Source organism: Pleurodeles waltl, chromosome 3_2 (genome assembly GCF_031143425.1).
Source record: "Pleurodeles waltl isolate 20211129_DDA chromosome 3_2, aPleWal1.hap1.20221129, whole genome shotgun sequence".
Taxonomy (NCBI): Eukaryota; Metazoa; Chordata; class Amphibia; order Caudata; family Salamandridae; genus Pleurodeles; species Pleurodeles waltl.
In genome coordinates, this window is record NC_090441.1 from 173,705,901 (window position 1) to 173,731,808 (window position 25,908).

Genomic DNA, 25,908 nt, shown 5'->3' on the forward strand with positions numbered 1-25,908 from the left:
CATTGTGTGCAATGGCATAGAGTATAGTGGCATAGAGTTCAGTGGTGCAGAGTAGTTGACATAGAGGGCACTGGCGTAGATGGGACTGGTTTTGATTAAAGTGGTGTAGACTACATTTGGTAGAGTGTAGTGGTTTAGAGCAGAGTGGTGCAGAATAGAGTGGCGCAACATAGAATGAAGTGGCATAGAGTGGAGTTGTATGGAGTGGTGTAGAGTGCAGTGGTGCATAGTGGAGTAGAGAGGAGTAGAATGAAGAGGCATAGTTGGAATGGTGCAGAACAGAGTGCAGTGAAGCAGTGTTGAGTGGCATCGAGTGGAGTGGTATAGAGTGGAGTGGTATTGTGTGGAGTGGTGCAGAGTGGAATGGTGCAGAATAGAGAGCTGTGGTGCAGTGTGGAGTGGCATAGAGTGGAGTGGCATAGTGTGGAGTGGTGCAGAGTATAGTGCAGTGGCGTAGAGTGGTTCAGAGTAGAGTGGAGTGAGGTAAATTGAAGTATGCATGGTGTGGTAGAGCACTGCCATTACAGAGAACACACCTTCAACTGAAATGACCATTACATTTGCACAGACATACAGTTTTAGTGATAAAAGTATACAGTGCAACAAACTATAATGTGTAGAAATGTCATCCCCTAGTGTAGGGATTTGTTTTTACCTCCAGGAGCCAGCATAATTGTCACATAAATCACTTTGAAGTCAGATAAAGTAAAGTAAACACCAAGCTCCCTCAGAAGGCAGAGCATGACATTTGACCCCTGTCTTTGAATGCACAGCAAATATGACAAGATAATAACAAGACTTAAAGGCCTGTTTACAGAAAAGGAGCACTCAGAAGGATACTGTAATAAGGTCTGGGAAGGGAAAGGACAAACTCAAGCTGGACAGCCTAAAACAAATAAAGTCAGCAAATAGAAAGCAAGAAAATGTGAGTTAGAAAATAAAAAGCCCACGGTAAGCAACAGACAGAAGGCATTCCCAGGGAAGTTTTCAAATATCTTCAAGATTTCATTACGCTTTGAACTAAAAAGCCCTCTTGCAACTTTTAATGTCTCTGTAGTCACCCATGAGGTCAGCCAACCAACCCGTGGAGTCCATGTCTTTGTCCTGAGTACAAATGGGAGCAAGTCAAGCCCTTCAGGTCTCCTCACATGGTCCAGACAGCAGGTTCAGTCCTCTCTGTTCTTCTGCAGGTTCAGAAACTGTTCTGAGGAGCTGCTGGTGAAATCCATCCGTGCACATTTCAGTAACTAGTGAGTGATAGTGATTTGTGTACACCCCTAACCAATAAGAAAAAAGTTACTAGGGTCAATCCTACCCGTTTTCACAGCACATCCTGTTTGCCTTACTGCAAACTATCCCTGGGTGCACTATTCTAAGGGAAATCCAAGATGGCACATGTCTTCTGCCCTTGGAGACAACTTGTGTGCCTGTCAGGGTGTGTTTGTGGAAATGAGCAGTTCCCTCCTCCTAAGCTACAACTAACCGCTTCTGGAACCATCCCCCGCCTACTGGGACAGAGCTGTGCTGACTACCAGGTGTCCTTCGTTGAAGGAGTTTCCCTCCCCAGGTATCTCCTTATACTAACCTCTGAATGAGCAGGCCTATCCCGTGCTCCTTATCAGTTAATGAAGTTCCTGAAACCTCCCCAGTTTCCCTTCCTGAGCTGATAGGGATCATGAGGCCATTATTCAGCCCATCCTGTCACCGGGCCTAATCCATTGTCCTGCTCTGGCAGCAGTTTTCACACCTTATTAAGGTCAAGCACTGGCAAAGGGCAGCTACTGGCAGGTTAATACAAATTAGCCTCCAGGAGCTTCAGGCAGGGAAAAGGTTATGGCATCCATGTGTGCAGACCTGCAGGCATGCACTGTACACTGCGAGCCACTGTGGATTATATCAGCTGCACACCCAGAAGCGATGGAGGGTTAGCCATTTTGGCTAAACGCAACAAGGTAAGCCATAAGCTAATAAGACCAACCCGACTAGGTAAAACAAGGTAAGCCATAAGTTAATGAGTCCAGCTCAATTTGATACAAAATAGGTTAGCAGTTCATCTTAACTGGCTTCGATAAGATAAAGTATCCTCTAATGAGAATGTGGTGAACTATCCACTAATGAGATGACCTCCACTGGATAGGGTATGGCAAACTATTCGGTAATGAGACTGACTTCACTAGATACAATATTGTAAACCATATAAAGCTCTCAGCACAAATAGTGATGCTAACATAATCCATCCTCTAAGGAAAACAGCTTAGCTAGATACAATCAGGTAAACGTAAATCGAATACGAACAACTCTCCTTGATACTATAAGGTAAACCAGTGTTTTCCAAACCATGGATCACAAGCAGATTTTTGGTTGGTTGGGAAAGTCTAGGTCATAAATAAAGATGCCTTTAAATTCCGTGTTTATCTTGTCACATTTGCCTGTTTCAAAGACAGAGATCAAACGTCAGGCTATGTTTTCTGAAAAACTGTTGCTTATTCTTTTAACGTGGGATTGGTGTTTACTTTTTTATCTAACTGCAAAGTGAGAGGAGTTTTAAAATAAAGTATGTGACAATCTCACTGGAGTACAGAAAGAATGATAGGAAAGGCTGTTGGATGTCATTTTTTTCAAAACACAACAAAATGTGAATATATATATATGTGTATATATATATATATATATATTTACATATATATATATATATATATATATATATATATATATATATATATATATATATATATATTCAGCAGCTAGGACAGCAAAAATTAACCATTCTTGTTTTGTAATTCTGAAGTGTGCTGGAAACAGATTTTAATAGGAAAAAACAACTCAAGGCACTTTACTTAGTGATGCACAAATGATAAATGGTCACAGAACTCAGAAACCTGACGTGCACACATTATCACTTGTGTGATTTACAGTTTTATCAGTACACTGTATGTCTGTGAAAAATCTGTGGCCATTTCAGTGGAAAATCTGATTTCTGTAAATGACAATGCGTTGCCACACAAAGCTTTCGTTACATTCAAAAATTGCCCACCTCATGTCCATTGAAGGTAAGTGGGTCGCAAAAGTTTGTTGTTCTAAAAAGTGGGTTATGGTTTCAAAAACAATTGGGAACCATTGACATAAACCATATTGCAAAGAGTATTTAATAACATGAGCTCTCACTCTCACAATACTAGCTGTGGATACAAGAAAAAAAGTTAATTTCTAATGAGACTGGTTCCTTTGGATTCCACAGGGTAAACAACCTCTAAAAAGACCTCCTCCGCTGAGTAATATCAGGTAAACCATAGACTGACAAGGCCAGATGAAGTGACAAGATGCCACGTATCTTAAGTTAATAGGAAAACTGCTGTTCTCGTCGGTGTCCCTGATTCAACATGTAGCTCATAATAAATCATGCTCAGCCATCAATACAAGAGGTCATAGAAGGTGGTGGGGTTGAAGATGTTGTCCAAAGTAGGCAGTTCCGCAACCTCTAGGACTGGTCGCACAGGCTGCAGCATCCCTCGCGGACTAGAGGCTTGTCGTTTGTGGGTGAAGGGTATTTCTCCAGGAGGTTTGGATGGTTGTTTGTGGAAGACCATTTTATAGCAGAACACTGGAATGTTGGGAGCTCAACTGAACACAATGGATTAGCTCTGGGCTTCTAATGGCTGGTAGAAGCCCTGAGCGTCAACATTACAATGTTTTTATGGATTTCAATCCCCCCGGGCTCAGTGAGGCCTTTGTTTTATTTATTAGAACGTTCTGCCCTCTAGTGGCAGAATGTTCTAAAAGCCTTATAGCCCTCGTAGCTGGGCTACAGTGGACATTGAAGTCCCCCTCCCTTTTTAAAGGCCCGAGCCGAAGTGGGCCTTTTAATGTCTGGTATAGCCTAGCTCCAGCAGACTATAGGGCTATAGACACCTCCTGGGCTCCCATAGATCACCACAGTTGGACACTCAAGCCCCAGATCTTTCACTTGGCCCTTGGGACCTACCACGACCCCACCTTTTCACAGTAGGTTCGAGGTGGGTAAATGGATGGGCATGCACATCATGGCGCCCTTTACCACACCCTCCAAAGATCCCTCTGAAAGGTGATTTACTTTTAGGGGCATTTAACAAGTTAGCGCCTTCAACCCCATAAAATAATGATGGATTTGGAGTTCACGCGCGTTGAAGCGCCTGGGTTGGAGCCCAGCTGATTCAATGTACAATACAGATTACACTAACCAGCAATCTGAGCAGAGCCGAGGCAAGAAATAATAATTAACGTAATGAGGGCAATTAAGAAGAGGTGAAAACTCTCGTGGGATTGCAGGAGATCCTTGGCCGAGCCTACCTGCTGTGCTCAAAGGAGACGGTGCCCTTATATGGAGAAGTAAGATAGCGCAGAGGAGGGGACAAAGGTCACCCTTTGCTGGCAGGAAGGACTCTCGGCACAGGTACGAGCTGACTCCGGCTTCCTACCTGTCGACGGACGACGCGGGGTCGCTTCCCCTCCCTGCCCCGGACTCATAAACAGAACCCGCAGGTAAGTGCCTCCGGAGCCTTGCCGCTTTGGTTGTGAATCGTGTGTTTAATTCCTCAGGTACGCAGGGCCAGGTGCGTCACCTGTACCCAGGTGTCACAAGGTAATACTGAGGCCCCCTAGTCCTGAATTACGTCCCTCTCTGAGGAGTGGCTGTGGGGACTCTGATATGAGTGAAAAAATCCTTACTTCGCCCGTGCTGGCATGGTTCTGGAGGGTGGCACACCTGTGACTGTGTTACCTGGGTAATACCCACTGCACACCTGGTGCCCACAGGTACAGGTTAAGGCTGTGTTGCTTGGGTATATAACATGTTATGCTGCAGCGGTGAATGGGCAGGTGTTTGTATGAAACAGCTGGTATTAATGCTGTTTCAGAGAGACGCCAGGCTTACCTGCGGCGCCATCTCTCTCACCTGTCCGAGTGTTACCTGCAGTCAGGTCCTTCACACTTATAACTGTGTTACCTGCACAGCCCCTCTCTGTCACCTGTCCGAGTGTTACCTGCACAGTCAGGTCCTTCACACTTATAACTGTGTTACCTGCACAGCCCCTCTCTGTCACCTGTCCGAGTGCTACCTGCACAGTCAGGTCCTTCACATGTGTACCTGTTACCTGCACAGCCCCTCTCTCTCACCTGTCCGAGTGCTACCTGCACAGTCAGGTCCTTCACATGTGTACCTGTTACCTGCACAGCCCCTCTCTCTCACCTGTCCGAGTGCTACCTGCACAGCCAGGTCCTTCACATGTGTACCTGTTACCTGCACCGCACCTCTCTGTCACCTGTCCGAGTGTTACCTGCACAGTCAGGTCCTTCACATGTGTTCCTGTTACCTGCACAGCCCCTCTCTCTCACCTGTCCGAGTGCTACCTGCACAGTCAGGTCCTTCACATGTGTTCCTGTTACCTGCACAGGCCCTCTCTCTCACCTGTCCGAGTGCTACCTGCACAGTCAGGTCCTTCACATGTGTACCTGTTACCTGCACCGCCCCTCTCTCTCCCCTGTCCACGTTACCTGCACTGTCCCTCTGCCACACCTGTCCTGCACATTCACCTGTCTCAGATCTGTACCAGTGTTGCATGCAGAATACTCTCTGTCCATGTTACCTTCACAGGACCCTCTATCCTCTGCCAGCGGTACCTCGGCAGTCCCTCTCCTCACCTGCCCCTGTTACCTGCGCTGGTCCCATTGCAATCAGTACATGTCCTCTCTCTCATCTGCCCTGGTTACCTTCACTGTCCCTCTGCCATACCTGTCCTCCACATACACCTCTCTCACCTGTCCGCGTTACCTGCACTGTCCCTCGGCCACATCTGTCCTGCACAGTCTCTCACCTGTGTGCATTACCTGCACTGACCCTCTGCCACACCTGTCCTGCACAGTCTCTCACCTGTGTGCATTACCTGCACTGACCCTCTGCCACACCTGTCCAGCACAGACTGTGTTACCTGCCACATCTGTGCTGCACATTCTCTCCCCTCTCTCACTTGTGTGCGTTACCTGCACTGTCCCTATGTCACATCTGTCCTGCACACACACCTCTCTCTCACCTGTCCGCGTTACCTGCACTGTCCCTCAGCCACACCTGTCCTTCACAGACACCTCTCTCACCTGTGTGCACTACCTGCACTGTCTCTCTGCCACATCTGTCCTGCACACACACCTCTCTCTCACCTGTCCGCGTTACCTGCACTGTCCCTCGGCCACATCTGTCCTGCACAGTCTCTCACCTGTGTGCATTACCTGCACTGACCCTCTGCCACACCTGTCCACCACAGTCTCTCACCTGTGTGCATTACCTGCACTGACCCTCTGCCACACCTGTCCAGCACAGACTGTGTTACCTGCCACATCTGTGCTGCACAGTCTCTCACCTCTCTCACCTGTGTGCGTTACCTGCACTGTCCCTATGTCACATCTGTCCTGCACACACACCTCTCTCTCACCTGTCCGCGTTACCTGCACTGTCCCTCAGCCACACCTGTCCTTCACAGACACCTCTCTCACCTGTGTGCGTTACCTGCACTGTCTCTCTGCCACATCTGTCCTGCACACACACCTCTCTCTCACCTGTCCGCGTTACCTGCACTGTCCCTCAGCCACACCTGTTCTTCACAGACACCTCTCTCACCTGTGTGCACTACCTGCACTGTCTCTCTGCCACATCTGTCCTGCACAGACACCTCTCTCTCACCTGCCTGCGTTACCTGCAGTGTCCTTCTACCACACCTGTCCAGCACAGACACCTCTCTCACCTGTCTGCATTACCTGCAGTGTCCCTATTCCACATCTGTCCAGCACAGACACCTCTCTCACCTGTCTGCGTTACATGCACTGTCACTCGGCCACATCTGTCCAGCACAGACACCTCTCTCACCTGTCTGCGTTACATGCACTGTCCCTCGGCCACATCTGTCCTGCACAGTCTCTCACCTGTCCGCGTTACCTGCACTGTCCCTCAGCCACACCTGTCCTGCACAGACACCTCTCTCACCTGTGTGCATTACCTGCAATGTCCCTCTGCCACATCTGTCCAGCACAGACACCTCTCTCACCTGTCTGCGTTACCTGCACTGTCCCTCTGCTCACATTTGTCCTGCACAGTCTCTCACCTGTGTGCATTACCTGCACTGTCCCTCTGCCACATCTGTCCTGCACAGTCTTTCCCCTGTCTGCGTTACCTGCACTGTTCTTCTGACACACCTATCCGGCACAGACACCTCTCTCACCTTTGTGCATTACTTGCACTGTCCCTCTGCCTCACCTGTCCTGCACAGACACCTCTCTCTCACCTGTCCGCGTTACCTGCACTGTCCCTCTGCCACATTTGTCCTGCACAGTCTCTCACCTCTCTCACCTGTGTGCGTTACCTGCACTGTCCCTCTGCCACATCTGTCCTGCACAGTCTCTCACCTGCCCGCGTTACCTTCACTGTCCCTCTGCCTCACCTGTCCTGCACAGACACCTCTCTCACCTGTCTGCGTTACCTGCACTGTACCTCTGACACATGTGTCCAGCATAGGCACGTCTCTCTCATCTGCCTGCGTTACCTGCACTGTCCCTCTGCCACATCTGTCCTGCACAGACTCTCTCCTCTCTCACCTGTGTGCGTTACCTGCACTGTCCCTCTGCCACATCTGTCCTGCACAGTCTCTCACCTGTCCGTGTTACCTGCACTGTCCCTATGCCACATCTGTCCAGCACAGGCACCTCTCTCACCTGTCTGCGTTACCTGCACTGTCCCTCTGCCACATCTGTCCTGCACAGTCTCTCACCTGTCCGCGTTACCTGCACTGTCCCTATGCCACATCTGTCCAGCACAGGCACCTCTCTCACCTGTCTGCGTTACCTGCACTGTCTCTATGCCACATCTGTCCAGCACAGGCACGTCTCTCTCACCTGTCCGTGTTACCTGCCACACCTGTCCTGCACAGTCTCTCACCTGTCCGCGTTACCTGCACTGTCCCTATGCCACATCTGTCCAGCACAGGCACCTCTCTCACCTGTCTGCGTTACCTGCACTGTCTCTATGCCACATCTGTCCAGCACAGGCACGTCTCTCTCACCTGTCCGTGTTACCTGCCACACCTGTCCTGCACAGTCTCTCACCTGTCCGCGTTACCTGCACTGTACCTATGCCACATCTGTCCAGCACAGGCACCTCTCTCTCACCTGTCCGTGTTACCTGCCACACCTGTCCTGCACAGTCTCTCATCTGCCCCCATCCCCCGCACAGGCTCTTACAGCGCGTGGCTGGGTTCAGGCTACAGGTGCAAACAAACGCAGGCGCTTCTGAAGATGGTGAGATCTGAGCCCGCAGACCCGGGTGTGTCCCAGGAAGGCCGAGCTGCATGGAATGCAGATGTTTCCCTTCCAGGGGTCAAAGTTTGGGATCAGAGGGTGAAATGCTTATCACTCTAAGATATAAAAAAAATCTAAGAGCAGTGCATAACAGCAGAGAAACAGCGAATAACATGGAAGCAGAACTGACTGGGTTTAGTTGTAACCTTTAACCGGCCATTTATTGATCCTTTGATCGTTGAGGAGTGAATGAGATCCTTTTAAATGATTCGCTGCACATCATGCGCCTGGAAGCAGTTCTGACTCTCAGTGCCCACGCTTGGGAGAGTGCTTTCAGAGACACAAAGACAACAGTGAATTTCTGCCCCATTAATCAGGTCTCAGCTCAGAATCAAAGCACGCACAGAAGATACTCACATTTACTAAGGACCGCCCACTTTGTGGGTGTCAGGGACTCCAAGAAAGAAAGACGTCTCTCAAAGTTGTTCGACCATCACAGACATGTTTTGCCCTGTCACTCTGAAGCGCCCTGAACACCCCTTTCAGTGCACTAAAGCGGAAGCGTGAGTTCTGTGACAGCCCTGAGCTGTACAGCTAGAAGGGCGACTAGCACAAGACTAGGAAAATGAGTACTATAGCGCTTTGAAACTTAAAACACCTAAGTAGAACAAGGGCAATCAAACTGCTCTGTCCTGCGCCACAGAAATAGACTTCCATAGCTCCCAGAAGTCAAAGAATTGTATGGGGAGGTGAAAGTGGGCGGATGAGATAAAGAAAGGGGAAGGTGGTGTGAAGACGTAAAGGCAGCAGTAAAGGCACGGGGAGGTACAAGTGAGGAGGTAAAGGCACCGGGAGGTAGCACTGTGGATAGGTGAGGAGTAGGGGTGCAAAGGGAAGGAAGGAGATGTGTGCGGAGGTAAAGTTGCGGGGGTACTATATTGTGAGGTAAGTGGGGAGAAGTTCAGACATCGGAAGGTAAAAGTGTGGCAACAAAGGTATGTGGAGATGAGGGTAGGGGAGGTAAATTATAGGGAGGTAAGAGGAGGGCAGTAAAGGAAGAGGAAGGCGAAAGTGGAAGGTAAAAGTGGGGACGCTAAGGCTTGGGGGTGTGAAAGTGCAGGTGAAAGGTCTGGGAGTTAAAGGTATTTGAGGGTGAATGGGGGATAGTAAAGTTAGGAGGATGTAAAATTAGCAGGTAGAGGTATGTGGGAGTAAACACTAAGGGCCAGATGTATGAAGAAACCACTTTGCGATTCTCTAATAACGATTTTTAAGAAATCGCTATTTCTGATTCGTAAAAAGGTATGTATCATATTTGCGATTCGGTAATAGCGATTTCTAAAAAATCGCAAATGCTATTACCGAATCGCAAATAGCGATTCTGATCCCATTTGCACCTATGGGCCTGTAGGAACTGGAATTCTCAATTTAGGAAATGCAAAACCCCAGGGTGCTAGGGGCCTAACGCCCCCTCTGCTGCACCCCAAAAAATGTTTCAGGACATGTAATGCGCACACATGCCGAAGGGGCATGTGTGCGTTACATGTAAATTGTAAAAATGCATTTTTAATGCATTTCTAAAATTTGCACATGGTTACCACCAAGTTTCACTTGGTGGTAATAGCGATTCCTAAATGCCCAATTCGCATTAAGGAAAAGCTTGATACATGTGGTTTAGAAATCGCAAATAAGGATTCCTTATTTGCGATTTCTTATTCAGAGAATCACAATTTGCGACTCTCTAAACGGGCTATTTTAGCGATTCCTTAAAATTGCATAGCGAATACCTTTCATATATAATGAAAGGCATTTTTGCGAATGCAAAAACACTTGATACATCAGGCCCTAAAAGTCCAGATTATGAGTCGAGCACAAACCAGGATTCAGCTCCGGTTTATCTGTTTGTTAAAAACAAAAGCACCTGCCGTTCTCCCCTTCGATCTGGAAACCGAGCAAGATTATTATTCTGGCAGCAAAATAAAAACTCACACGGTGCGTGGACAACGGGAAACTGTGCAAATATGTATGAACCTGTTGTGAAGGTTTAATTTAATCCGTTTACGACTGTATGGACATCTTCAGAATACTTTAAAATATGATCGCTGGGGCCATACATGTAACCGCAGCGCCTCCCCGAGTCCATTTACATTTGGTGCCCCTGCCTTGGTGTGGGCCTTCGAGGCGCTGCCCTGTATAACTTCAGAAAAGTTCTGTGTGAGGTCCAGGGTAGCACTAGTAGTAACAGTAGTAGTGGTGCTAATACAAGTAACAGCGTCAGCAACAATATAATAACATCAATTATATCACGATTAGTATTATCATTATTATCATTACCATTATTGTTATTATTAGTATTGTTGCTGTTATTATAATAATTGTTCGTATTATTATTATTATTATTATTATTATCATTATTATAACTGTTATTATCATTATTACTATTATTATTGTTGCTATTGTTGCTATTGTCATTATTATTATTACTACTGTTATTATTATTATTATTATTATTAGCAGTATTATTGGTAGTATTACTATTATTAATACTATTATTATTATTAGTAGTAGTAGTATTGATATTATTGTTATTATCATTATTATTATTATTGTTGTCATGTTATTTATTTTATTTTGTATTATTTGTGTCTTCTAAAGCTCTGTAAGCCATTGGTGGTGGCCTCTGAGCTCCCGAGGTCAGATAAATCGGCAGGGCTATTACTTACAGAAAGTTGGCAGCAATGCCAAAATGTTAACCGTGTACGCTGATAATAAAGCAGTCGCAGCGGAGGCCCGCAGTCTAGAGCGGGTCCTGCACCCGTGGCGGGACCTCCTCAATACGAAACTCTAGTACCGAGGTCCTGCCGTGTGTGCGTGACCTCTGCTGTGAGTGCGTGACCTCTGCCGTGACCGCGGGTCTCAGCCGCGACTGCGGAGGCTCTTTGTGAATCAGGCCCTGGGAGAGGCATCAGTAGAGTGTGAGGACAGACCTCGTGATGGAACGGCTTTAGGAGTTTAACTTGCATCCTCGCTTGAAGTGGTGTTGTGTACCATCCGTCCACTTGTGATGTCCTGTCTCATAGGAATCAAGACCCTGATTTATACTTTTTGATGCAAACCTGTGTTAGCACTAGCAGCTACTGCCATTCCTGCCAGCCGGGCATTATATTTAAGGAATGACGCTAGCCGGCGCTAAGGTCCAATTAGCATCAAAATAAATGACGCTAACCGGGTGAGGGAGGCGTAGGGGAAACAGGAGGCTGTGCGTCAAAGAACAGCGCTAGTCAGGTTAGATGAGGCCATCTCATTCCAACGAGAGGACAAGGGACCACAGTTTTCAATGTAGAATCTAGACAAGGTAGAGTTGAGATTAGTCTTTAGCAGGTAAAATTGTCGGGATCCGCTGAAGTGTTATTGAGGACAGGCATGATGAGTGCATGCGTAAGAATTGACAGACTAGTCCGGTGGAGATGGAGGTATTGATTAGCATGATGATGAATGGCAGCAATGTGGGAATACCCCTGGAGGACACTTTAGACTTACATAAGTCCCAGGATGGGAATACATTTTTGAAGGTCATCAATATTTTCCAAAATTCATCTTCGGTGGCTGGTGTAAATTCAGAGAAAGTGGGCCAAGGAGGTGCTGGTGGGATGGTATCCTCAAGCCGCTGGGCAGGCGAGTGATGATGCATCATAGCTCTGTAATTTTGTTGATGATAGAGGATGAGAAGTTGTTGCAACAATTGTTGGAAAGCTCCATAATGCTTGAAAGTTGGTTGGGGGGTCACCAGATTTTTGGAGCTATAAAATCATTCTTTGAGCATGTTTTCAGTCTCAGTGATGCAGATTTGGAAACACTCCCTTTAGTATCTTATGCAGTATAATTTAGGCAGGATTTGGTTTCGACTTTAGGTGTGCTCCCCTTGTCGATAGGGGTCTCCCAAAAGCACCTGTTTGAGGAATCTATTTACTGTGGAAGACAAGCCGGTGGACACAAGAAGAAAACTACCCACTTGGATTAATTGATCTTGTAGAGCAGCGAAAGTAGAATTGCTCAATTCGATAAAAACAGGAGGATAAAATGCAGATTTCACTTAGGCAGTATATAAGAAGGTTATTGCAAAAGCAAAAAGGGAGTGTGATCGTAGGGAAAGGAATGACTTACTGGTTGCTACAAAAAAGGGTGACCATCAGACCTTCTGGAAGTTAGTAGCTACAGGGAGCAGGAATGGTCACTGCCCCATACAGTATAATATTTCTGCTGTTGATTGGGTAGGGCACTTCTCGGGCCTATATTCAGTGGGAGGGGTTGCGGGTGATGGTTCCCCTGAACCAGCTGAGTTGGCAATTCCAGTAATTGGCTCGGAGAAGGCAAAAACCATCTTAGATTTTCCAGTTATTATGATCCAGGAAGTTCGAGAAGCAATTAACAGAGTGATGGCCAATAAAGTGCCAGGGATTGACAAGATCCCTAGTGATTTGTTTCTCTTTGAGATTGATGTTTGGGCTCCCTATTTTACATTATATTTAAATGTCATCATGGCAGGTACCCCTACTCTGCCATCTTGGACAGGTGCTGAAATTATACCTATTTATAAAAAGGAATCTCCTCTTTAACCTGCCAATTACTGGCCTATTAGCCGTATTGACAGCTCGCGGAAGCTGTTTTGAAGAATTATACTAGATAGACTACAAGACTGGATGGAGGCTAATGATGTACTCGACCCTTTGCAAGCTGGCTTCCGTGATGGCACCTCCACCACTGACCAGGTGTTTAGGTTCCAGATGTTATATTGGAAATATGCGGTCCTTGAGGATGGCCGGCTATATGTGGTGTTTGTGGATCTGCAATCAGCCTTTGATCTGATCCCCAGGGCCACACCGTGGCAAGTGCTAGCTAAGATGGGGATGCCGGAATATCTTCTTGCAATGATTGTAAGGTTACATGCTCTGGTTACGTGTGGCCGGCTGGGTGAAGTGACTGAGCCTTTCCCCATTAAAAGATGGTGAGGCAGGGTTGTGTTCTCGCCCCAAACCTGTTCATGCTGCATATCAACGACCTGAAAGACCATCTTAGCTCAGGCAATAGCGATGCCCCACGTCTAACCAACATGAAGATGCCAGCACTGATGTTCGCAGATGACATGCTTCTCCTGTCCAAGTCCCCGATGGGGTTACAGAACATTTTAGACAGGTTCAGTAGTTTCTGTGTGAGGAGGGGCTTAGAAGTTAATGTATCAAAAACAAAATGCATGGTGCTTAATCCCCATCCAGCAACTAGAACCAACACTATATTGATGGGAATCCCTCTTGAGAGGGTTCACACTATTGAATATCTAGGGGTTGCCCCTACAGAGCAAATGGGATGTGCCTCTCACATCTCAAAGAGCAGAGTAAGCCTGGAACACCATATTGGAGGGCTACTTAAAGACCAGTTGGGCTCATACTCAAGACCAGTCTCCCCATAATACAAGGATTTAACCATCAACCCCGGGGGGCTGCCCTTTGTGGTGCAGAGCTTTGGGGCCACAAGGACTTAAAAGCTCTTGAGGTCGCAGAAAATCGATTTCTGTGACAATTGTTCAGTCTTCCTGTTAGTACCCCTCCGCTGCCTCCTAGGTTGGACTCCGATCAATCATCGATGGGTGGATATCAGACCAATTTTATATTGGAGCGAGATCTGGACCATCCCAGAATTGGAGTGCTATTGATTAGGGGTGGAGGAAATACCTCAAGCGACCCGGGTCAAGAAATCTACCCTGGATGAAGTATGTGGGTGAATTCCTGAGTGTGAAAGGTAGCAATACCCTGTGAGAGGCCCCTGAGGAGGTTTCTGTATTTATCCCAGATAGTCCTTAAGAAGAATTACAGTACAAACCGAGTACTTTGTTAACTAGGACTACTCCCGGTTCCTTCAAGATTTCTACTAAGTATGTGGTGCATGAGGTGGAGATTTTGTTTCCTAACAGTAGAAGCAGCAACCATCTAACCCAATTGAGCACTCGGTAATGTGTCCCCAGAGTTGTCCTTTTGTGTCCCCCCAACTCGCTGATTAACTTTCTGCTCTGCTTTTACTTATCGAGAATGGTATTAATGCTTGGTATTTTTAGCCATACTGTAATTTTTCTTTTTTTACCATTGTTTTTCAGTATTTTACAACCGATTGCACTATGTTTTTTATTTATTTATTGTGTTGTAATGTTTTACTGAAACTGGTTATTTTAAAACTGCTCTTTTATGGCTGATTTGCCAAAATAATGTTTATAATGATGATGACATTAATTTATAGTGTACTCTACGTGCAGTGCCACCAGAAAGCAATTTCGGTGTGTTCCAGCTTTTTCCCACCGCTCTAGCTTTACCTCTCAAGTGTAGGGGGTGATCTGCGCTATGTGGGAAATGATAATTGATATTTGCTGGACTCTTCTTGTGTGTGGAGTGTGGAGATGTCTATGAGGATGTCCAGTGCAAAGATCAACCTCTTGCCAAGGTGGGCTGAAAGGTCATCTCTTGACTCTGGTTGGGAGAAATCATCAAGTTGAGGGATATTCACGTTTCTCTACAAGTTAATTATTTCTGGGATAGAGTTGTTTATTTACTAAGTTCATTATCAATTAGGAATTAATCAGGCTGTGCTGTGATCATGGTAGCTGAAGGGCAATCATAGACTATTCTGTAGAGGACAGTAGATGCAAGCAATCCCCTCCTATGAGCGTTAAGACATTGATCCTTTGGGAGAGGCCAATGGGTCAATTTGTTCAATAATGCATTCTTCTAAAAAATATAAAAAATAGTTATAATACCAGTAATAATAAAGTGTCTGTTTGCTCTTCAGTTCTGCCCAAATGTTCATATCTTCATTGAGCTCAGGGAAGAGCCTAAGGTTTGCACAGTGCTTGGGAGCTTCCAAACCTGCAGCATTCTCAATCCCAACTTCCAGCATGAAAAGATGGCATCCAACCTTTGGTGTTAGACCTAGCCACAGACAATCGCTCACACGCCAGCTGAAGAAGATGTCATGTTCAGCTTCTCATTCTTTGGTACACTCATGGACGAGAACACAAGTAACTGTAATTCTATGTATATAGCGCTTACTACCCCTGATGAGGCATCAAAGCACTTTTCAGCGAGTACACTACTCTGGAACCCCAAAAGTATTATTGATAGATTAGTATAGGGACAGATGAGTTAATTTGAGTGGTGAACATGTGATCAATTTACCAGAGTCCACGGAGCAGGTAAACTGCTCAGTGGTGGTCAGTCTAGACCCAGACCATCCTCAGGTGCCCATATCCCGGATACGAAGGAATATCAAGCAGCTGCTCTTGATGGGAATTAACCATTGGAACTAAACACCTTCGAACTGATATCAGGCATTGGGGAAGGTCTCTGGGCTCTTGTTGGGAATTAACATTTTGGCATTTCCCTACTCTCTGGTTCATGCCATTCCCTGGGATCAGTTATGAGCCAGACGGTCACTGGCTCTTGCTCAGAGTGGACCTGATTGTAGACTGCGATTCTAAAGGAACAATCTACCGCTACCGTAGGTTGACTTCCCAACCTTCCCACCCAACGCATTCACAATTGTCATCAAAGCACATTTTCTCAGCCACCTACAGGTAGGCAGGGGCTAAAGACTGCATATGCCTTTCAAATAACAAATCACGTACAACCATCCTTGAAGAAAGTATGTACCTGAGAGACAGCAAATACCTGAAGACAGTATCCACCTGAGAGAGAGCCAACACCTGAATACAGCATCCACCTGAGAGAGAGCCGACACCTGAATACAGCATCCACCTGAGAGAGACCCGACACCTGAATACAGCATCCACCTGAGAGAGAGCCAACACCTGAACACAGCATCCACCTGAGAGAGAGCCGACACCTGAATACAGCATCTACCTGAGACAGAGCCGACACCTGAATACAGCATCCACCTGAGAGAGAGCCGACACCTGAATACAGCATCCATCTGAGAGAGAGCTGGCACCTGAATACAGCATCCACCTGAGAGAGAGCCGACACCTGAATACAGCATCTACCTGAGAGAGAGCCAACACCTGAATACAGCATCCACCTGAGAGAGAGCTGGCACCTGAAAACAGTAGCTACCTGAGAGACAGCAAACACTTGAAGACAGTATCTACCTGACAGAGAGCAGACACCTGAAGACAGCATCTACCCAAGAGAGAGCAGACACCTGAAGACAGCATCTACCCGAGAGAGAGCAGACACCTGAATACAGCATCTACCTGAGAGAGAGCCGACACCTGAAAACAGTAGCTACCTGAGAGACAGCAGACACTTGAAGACAGTATCTACCCGACAGAGAGCAGACACCTGAATACAGCATCCACCTGAGAGAGAGCCGACACCTGAATACAGCATCCACCTGAGAGAGAGCCAACACCTAAATACAGCATCCACCTGAGAGAGAGCTGGCACCTGAAAACAGCATCCACCTGAGAGAGAGCCAACACCTAAATACAGCATCCACCTGAGAGAGAGCCAACACCTGAATACAGCATCCACCTGAGAGAGAGCTGGCACCTGAAAACAGCATCCACCTGAGAGAGAGCTGGCACCTGAAAACAGTAGCTACCTGAGAGACAGCAAACACTTGAAGACACTATCTACCCGACAGAGAGCAGACACCCGAAGACAGCATCTACCCGAGAGAGAGCAGACACCTGAATACAGCATCCACCTGAGAGAGAGCCGACACCTGAATACAGCATCCACCTGAGAGAGAGCCGACACCTGAATACAGCATCTACCTGAGAGGGACAGCAAATACCTGAAGAGAGTATATCCACCTGAGAGAGAGCCAACACCTGAAAACAGCATCCACCTGAGAGAGAGCTGGCACCTGAAAACAGTAGCTACCTGAGAGACAGCAAACACTTGAAGACAGTATCTACCCGACAGAGAGCAGACACCCGAAGACAGCATCTACCCGAGAGAGAGCAGACACCTGAATACAGCATCTACCTGAGAGAGATTCGACACCTGAAAACAGTAGCTACCTGACAGACAGCAGACACTTGAAGACAGTATCTACCCGACAGAGAGCAGACACCTGAATACAGCATCCACCTGAGAGAGAGCCGACACCTGAATACAGCATCCACCTGAGAGAGAGCCGACACCTGAATACAGCATCCACCTGAGAGAGAGCCGACACCTGAAAACAGCATCCACCTGAGAGAGAGCCAACACCTGAATACAGCATCCACCTGAGAGAGAGCCGACACCCGAATACAGCATCCACCTGAGAGAGAGCCGACACCTGAATACAGCATCCACCTGAGAGAGAGCCAACACCTAAATACAGCATCCACCTGAGAGAGAGCCGACACCTGAATACAGCATTCACCTGAGAGAGAGCCGACACCTGAAAACAGCATCCACCTGAGAGAGAGCTGGCACCTGAAAACAGTAGCTACCTGAGAGACAGCAAACACTTGAAGACAGTATCTACACGACAGAGAGCAGACACCTGAAGACAACATCTACCCAAGAGAGACCAGACACCTGAAGACAGCATCTACCCGAGAGAGAGCAGACACCTGAAGACAGCATCTACCTGAGAGACAGTAGACTCCTGAAGACAGTATCCACCTGAGAGAGAGCCAACACCTGAATACAGCATCCACCTGAGAGAGAGCCGACATCTGAGTACAGCATCCACCTGAGAGAGAGCCGACACCTGAATACAGCATCTACCTGAGAGAGAGCCGACACCTGAATACAGCATCTACCTGAGAGACAGCAAACACTTGAAGACAGTATCTACCCGACAGAGAGCAGACACCTGAAGACAGCATCTACCCAAGAGAGAGCAGACACCTGAAGACAGCATCTACCTGAGACAGACCTGACACCTGAAGACAGTATCTACCTGAGAGAGCAAACACCTGAAGACAGTATCCACTTGAGAGAGAGCAGACACCTGAAGACAGAATCTACCCGACAGAGAGCAGACACCTGAAGACAGCATCTACGTGAGAGAGAGCCGACACCTGAATACAGTATCCACCTGAGAGAGAGCCAACACCTGAAGACAGCATCTACCTGAGACAGAGCTGGCACCTGAAGACAGCATCTACCTGAGAGAGAGCCGACACCTGAATACAGCATCCACCTGAGAGAGAGCTGGCACCTGAAGACCGCATCTACCTGAGAGAGAGCCGACACCTGAATACAGCATCTAACTGAGAGAGAGCTGACACCTGAATACAGCATCCACCTGAGAGAGACAGCAAATACCTGAAGAGAGTATATCCACCTGAGAGAGAGCCAACACCTGAATACAGCATCTACCTGAGAGACAGCAAATACCTGAAGGCAGTATATCCACCTGAGAGAGAGCCGACACCTGAATACAGCATCCACCTGAGAGAGAGCCGACACCTGAATACAGCATCTACCTGAGAGAGAGCCGACACCTGAATAAAGCATCTACCTGAGACAGAGCTGGCACCTGAAGACAGCATCTACCTGAGAGAGAGCCGACACCTGAATACAGCATCCACCTGAGAGAGACAGCAAATACCTGAAGAGAGTATATCCACCTGAGAGAGAGCCAACACCTGAATACAGCATCTACCTGAGAGACAGCAAATACCTGAAGACAGTATATCCACCTGAGAGAGAGCCGACACCTGAATACAACATCTACCTAAGAGACAGCAAATACCTGAAGACAGTATATCGACCTGAGAGAGAGCCGACACCTGAATACAGCATCCACCTGAGAGAGAGCCGACACCTGAAGACAGCATCTAACTGAGAGAGAGCCAACACCTGAATATAGCATCCACCTGAGAGAGACAGCAAATACCTGAAGAGAGTATATCCACCTGAGAGAGAGCCGACACCTGAATACAGCATCCACCTGAGAGAGAGCCGACACCTGAATACAGCATCTAACTGAGAGAGAGCCGACACCTGAATACAGCATCTACCTGAGAGAGAGCCGACACCTGAATATAGCATCCACCTGAGCGAGACAGCAAATACCTGAAGAGAGTATATCCACCTGAGAGAGAGCCAACACCTGAATACAGCATCTACCTAAGAGACAGCAAATACCTGAAGACAGTATATCCACCTGAGAGAGAGCCGACACCTGAATACAGCATCCACCTGAGAGAGAGGCGACACCTGAATACAGCATCTACCTGAGAGGGACAGCAAATACCTGAAGAGAGTATATCCACCTGAGAGAGAGCCAACACCTGAATACAGCATCCACCTGAGAGAGACAGCAAATACCTGAAGAGAGTATATCCACCTGAGAGAGAGCCGACACCTGAATACAGCATCCACCTGAGAGAGAGAGCCAACACCTGAATACAGCATCTACCTGAGAGAGAGCCCACACCTGAATATAGCATCTACCTGAGAGAGCTGGTACCTGAAAACAGTACCTACCTGAGACAGAGCTGACATTTGAAGACAGTATCTACCTGAGAGACAGCAGACACCTGAAGACAGTATCTACCTGAGAGACAGCAGACACCTGAAGACAGTATCTACCTGAGAGACAGTAGACCCTGAAGACAGTATCTACCTGAGAGACAGTAGACCCTGAAGACAGTCTCTACTTCAGAGAGAGCAGACACGTGAAGACAGTATCTACCTGAGAGACAGTAGACACCTGAAGACAGTATCTACCTGAGAGACAGTAGACCCTGAAGACAGTATCTACCTGAGAGACAGTAGACCCTGAAGACAGTCTCTACTTCAGAGAGAGCAGACACGTGAAGACAGTATCTACCTGAGAGACAGTAGACACCTGAAGACAGTATCTATCTGAGAGACAGTAGACCCTGAAGACAGTCTCTACTTCAGAGAAAGCACACACCTGAAGACATTATTTACCCAAGAGACAGTAGACAGCAAACACCTGTAGACTTTATCCACCTAAGAGAGAGCAGTCACCTAAAAACAGCATTTACCTGGGAGAGAGCAGACACCTGAACACAGCATCTATCTGAGAGAGCACAGACACCCGAAGACAGTATCCACCTGTGCGACAGTAGACACCTGAAGACTGCATATACATGAGGGACAATAGACACCCGAAAACTGTAGCTACCTGAGAGATAGTAGACACCTGAAGACAATATCTATCTGAGAGAGCACAGACACCTGAAGACAGTATCCACCTGTGCGACAGTGGACACCTGAAGACTGCATATACATGAGAGACAATAGACACCCGAAGACTGTAGCTACCTGAGAGAGAGCAGCCACCTGAAGACAGCACCTACCTGAGAGACAGCAAACACTTGAAGACAGTATCTACCCAAGAGAGCAGACACCTGAAGACAGCATCTACCTGACAGAGAGCAGCCACCTGAAGACAGCATCTATCTGAGAGAGCACAGACACCTGAAGACAGTATCCACCTGTGCGACAGTAGACACCTGAAGACTGCATATACATGAGAGACAATAGACACCCGAAGACTGTAGCTACCTGAGAGAGATCAGCCACCTGAAGAGAGTATCCACCTGAGAGAGACATGCAGGAAAACATTTCGAACAAAGGGCACAAACAAATATTGAAGCAAAACCGTGTAAAGGTGCTAAAACCGCAGGGTGTAGCCCAGGAGACTTGCACGTGCAGGGTCGATCGTAATCCTGTCCAAAGTGCGACGGAGCCTGAGTGCCAGGACTGTGAAGGGCTGGGGAAGAGAGTTGCAAATGCTTGTTGTGCTTCCAGGGAAGGCTTGATTCATGTAACATTCTTGTTTGAATGTGGGGGCTCCACAGGAAGAGAGTCTGCGTTTCTCCAACCCTGCAGAGCACCAGATGCTTAAAGCTTAGCATATGGTTGAGTAGCCATAATCAACATACAACAGCACAGTCTGTCTTTTGTTTCCATGCCTCAGGACTCCTAGACTATCAGCTGCTGCAGGCAGCAGGACTGCACCTTATTTGTCAGCACACATGTCTGACTATGAACTGACTGCAACACGTGGACCTGTCTGCAACCTGGCTGTGCATACAGATGCATCATTCTGCATTAAGTCTAACATCTGCTCAGCCTTGGACTATATTCACAAATGGCTTTATACCAAGTACATGTATTTCGTTCTTAATGTCACCTCTCCCGATGCTTATGATCTCCTGGCAAGAAAGGGCTCTTTGTGCACTTATGTTGTGCTTTTTGTGTGTGTGAAAATTGAGCCTACAGGTTAGTTGCCTATTTTTGTTAATTTATTTTGTGGTGTTTTACTCTTTTAGTTATTTGTGTTTTATAAAATTTTACAGATCCCTCATCTCTTCTCCACCCTACCTCACGCCTTTCAATAGACTTTAGGAAACACTTGGGTCTCCTACAGATGGGCAAGGAGTGATAGAGAGTTGTCCTGTTGATAAAACAAAGGAAACGTTTGCCTTCACCCCTCCTATTTTTGCTGAATTCGTTTTTGTTGCCCTTAGGACTCTGCACACTACCACTGCTAACCAGTGCTAACGTGCTTGTGCTAACTCCTAAAACATGCCAAACTGGCTTACACCTGATTGGCATATTTCATTTACTTATATGTCTCTAGTACAGTGATTACCATATACCCAGGGCTGGTAAAGTAAATGCTACTAGTGGGCCTGCAGCACTAATTGTACCACCCACTTAAGTAACCCTCCAAAACATGTCCCAGGCCTGTAATTGCAGCCTGAATGCAGTTTTAAACTAAACTGACAATCCAACTTGGTAAAATTACCCCCTTGTGTAGCCTTAGCCCCGCCCCTTTTTATTACATATGTCACCCTTAGGATACATCCTAAGCTGCCCCTAGGACAGGGTGGATTGTAATTAAAAGGCTGCACATGTACTTGACGTTTTACATATCCTTGTAGTGAAAAACTCTTACAGTTGTTTTCCACTAATGTGAGACCTATCTCTCCCAAGGGATAACAATGGTTTGCCTTACTACAGTTAGTAAGTGCTAACATTTGATTGGGAGAAGGTAAGGATTGTATGATTAGTGTTTGAGAAATTGTAATTTAGAATCCTCTTTAATGGTAAAGTTGGATTTTAAGTCAGAATTTTGAAAATGCCACTTTTAGAAAGCTGGCATTTACTTGCCCTGTTTGGTGCCTGCCTCCTGTTCCTGGGTCACATGGCTAGGTGTCAGTTGCACTTTGTTTATTCCTCCCAGACAGTCACACAATAGATGGATTAGCTGTGCCTGATTGGGCCATCATTGGCAGGATGGCGGGTGGAGCAGGCCACATCCCCACTTGCAAATCAATAGGCTGTGCCCTGCCTTCAAACAAAGGACTTCACACCACTGCATTGTTTAGGCAACCGGGCTAGAGCCAGGGCAGGGGAGGCAGGGAATTCCAAGGACTTCAGAGGGGATTCTCTAGAAACTTCTCCCTCAAAGAAGGCACCAGGTATAAAAAATAGGACAGTGAGACCCACTCTTCTGTTCACTTTGCGGACATGCAGAAGGACTCTGAGAGGACTGACTGCTACTGTAGTCTGCTATATGCTTCAGAGGACTGCTCTGCTATAGCTGGAAGGACTAATTTGCTGTCTGAAGCAGCCTGATTTGAACTCTCAGAGGCCTGCTCTGCTGCTTGAGTCCTGTTCCACTTCTTGAACCCTGAACAACTTAGTAACTCCATGGGCTAGCTGGCTGGCCTCCTCTTCAGAGGCTCAGGGACAACCATCTGGAACCTGCACCCGAACTTATCCTGAGTGAGTCCTAACCCCCCCCCCCTCAAGTGGCACCCCTTCAGTCCTGGACTCTTGATAGTGGTGCAAAAGGTGCCCAGATAGCCAAACCCAAACATTTCTGGCTAAAAATTGCTCTGAGAACCGAAAACGAAAACGGGACCAACCTGCTCATCTATCCGTCCAAGGTGCATCGCCAGTCGGCCTGACTTTGGAGCACCTTCCACTATGTTCTTCTCCGCAGCAGCAAATCCTATTTAATGGTTCTTCCCAGAAGGGGTTCCTGTCCTTGTGAAGCCCTCGTTGGCTACAGCCTGCAGCCTCGTCCTGCTGGAGATTTTCAAAGAAGCTAATTCCGAACGTGCAGATCTTCACAGCGACTTCTTCCGGCGGCTCCCCGAGGACAACACCTCCTCCTCAGATACCACCTGCAGCCTTGCTCCATTAATGTTCCAACTTTCTCAGGACATTTTTGTTGAAATTTCCTCTAAGCCTGAAGGTAAGAGATGACTGAGCCCGTTCCACTTCTTGTATACGACCTTCGCTCCATTGCAGTCGAACATATTTTTCAACTTTGACACAGTCTTGTACAATTATATGTTCGTAGTTGGGGCTTTCATCTTTTAGGTGCAAGTTTTAACTTAAACTTTAAAAATTAATTACTCCAGTTCTACTGATTGGATTGTTGTTGTTTTGGCGTCAAATAATTTACTAAGATGTAAAAAAAAATCTAAATTGAGGTGGGTTTATTTTTGTGTTGTGTTTTCAGTTTATTACTATTTGTGTGCGGCATAAATATGTTACAGATTTCCTCTTAGTTATGCCTCACTGCTTTTGTGACAAGCTGCCAGAGGGTTAAGCACAGGTTAATTTAGTGACCTTTGTGGTCCATCCTGACAGGGATTGTGGCTGTTGATTGAGCAGGGTTAACAACCCACTCAACCAACAACCCAGTTTCTCACAGTGAGCCTCATAACTTTGCTGCGTTTTAGAAATTATGTAGCCAGGACTCCATCGCGTGCATCATCCTGTTAAAGACCACTCGGCATTGCGCTGATTGCCTGTTTATGCTGCATTGGTTGCTGTAACACTGGTCTGTGTTATTATGTTGTCTCTATTATTTCTGCTGCGCAGTGCTTCTAATTTATTTAAGCTGTTTTCATATTCAGATCATCACCTGCTGCCCTGATCTACCTTCAGCATGACAGAACTCAGCGCCGCTGTCACAAAATCTCTGAACAAGACCACTCCGGGGATCCAGATATGGAGGATAGAGGTACTGTAAGGCATCAATGCTTCCCTCAAGTCCTCTCTGCAGTGCAGATCCTTGTAGCCTCCTGGCCACCAGGGTGGCACCAAAGCCATGTATCTGACTAATTGTCACACCCAGTATTTGCCCTACAACAACAGAACAAAGCAGACACGCCTCCCTGGCACCATCATGCAGATGTCATGGCACCAAGCTAACCACTGGCACAGCCCAACATCACATCCACAATCTCTCACCAAGCTATTTACCAACCATCCAGGAAATGTCACCTCAGATATACCAACCCAACCTGCAGTCATGTAACCTGCTAGGAATGGCTCCTAACCGAACAACCACCATAAATAACCTGATCACTGGAAACCTTTCAGCCAACAGAACAAATCAAAGTCCTTCAGCACACATCCATGCACATAATGCAAGTCAGTGACACAGTCCAGACGGCTGTTGTTCAGTATCAACCATCACTAAACATCAGATGGGTCAGTTTCATCAGTGCTAGGCCTACAAATTCAATTAATTACTAAACAATGCTAAACTCAGTGTCCACAGACAACCATGACTCGGTTTTCTAGAACCGTGATAGGGGACACAACTCCGTAAGGGCTAGAGGACCGTACAAATGGCAGAAATTCAACAAACGATCATTACATAACATATTACATATAAAAACTGTGTGGCTAAGTGTCTACCAACTTCCATCTGAAGCGACTACCTTATACAATATGTCTAAGTCACAGTTAAGCCCTGATGCTTTCTCATGTTCAAGGAGGTATTGCCCTTTTGGCAGGTGCAGCAAGCACGATGTGTCTTACAGCCCTTCCAACCTCCCTTTTCACTCAACAGCACTGCTAGTGACTGCAGCTAGAGCCTGCATCCATGTTTCAACTATCTTGGATTCCATGCATGGGCTTACCTTTGAGCTAATATACTTCTCAAGTTGGGTCATTTTCTGTAAAAAGTGGGAGAAATGGCGCAACAAAGGTTAACTAGCTTTGTAGAGCGAGAGCTTCCACCATTAGAAATCGCTGAGGTGAAGAAGCGTAAACACAGAGGCAGTCTTTTCCTACTTTTTGGTTTTAATTTTTTGAATGGTTTGCTCTTGTCCATAAAGTTGTATTAGCTCCAATTTTATTTACATAGCAAGTTTGACATAAGACCCACTTGTTCCCGAAATCTTCGCAGAAGGTCTTGGGTTCTGAAGAACAGAGACCGGGGGCCTTACTTATAGCTTTTCACAAAATATAGCTTTCATCAGTTTAAACTAGGGTGCTCACATCTGGTTTAATATTGTGAGATTTCTGAACAAGAAGGTTACATTTTGTATTTGGTGGCCGCAAAGCGTTGTGTTGTATGTCGAAATATTGTCTACAGAAACATTATGATATCAAAATATCATGGACAAAATAGAGATCGAAGACAAAATAACAAGAAGGTAAGAGCAGACAGGCAAGACTATTCTTAACTCCCAAGGAGGAATCTACACTTGCCCATACGCATGTGCTCCGCGGAAGTTAGGAATAGTAAATCCACACTTGCCTGTACGTATGCTGTCCGTGGCAGAATAGAATAGTAAATCTACCCTTGCCTATATGCAAGTACCTTCTCAACATTTGGATCTCAAAATTG

At 46.7% G+C, this 25,908-nt stretch overlaps 1 protein-coding gene across 2 annotated transcripts in view; it reads left to right on the forward strand.

Annotated features, from left to right (window-relative positions):
• Positions 1-4,373: 4,373 nt before the first annotated feature.
• Positions 4,374-25,908, forward strand: part of VIL1 (villin 1) — a 119,357-nt gene continuing 97,822 nt past the window's right edge. For both annotated transcript variants that reach the window (XM_069227102.1, XM_069227103.1), the window contains exons 1-2: positions 4,374-4,518; positions 24,182-24,288. In XM_069227102.1, coding sequence (XP_069083203.1) covers positions 24,214-24,288 — 75 coding nt within the window. In that variant the 5' untranslated portion in view covers positions 4,374-4,518; positions 24,182-24,213. The remainder of the gene's footprint in view (positions 4,519-24,181; positions 24,289-25,908) is intronic.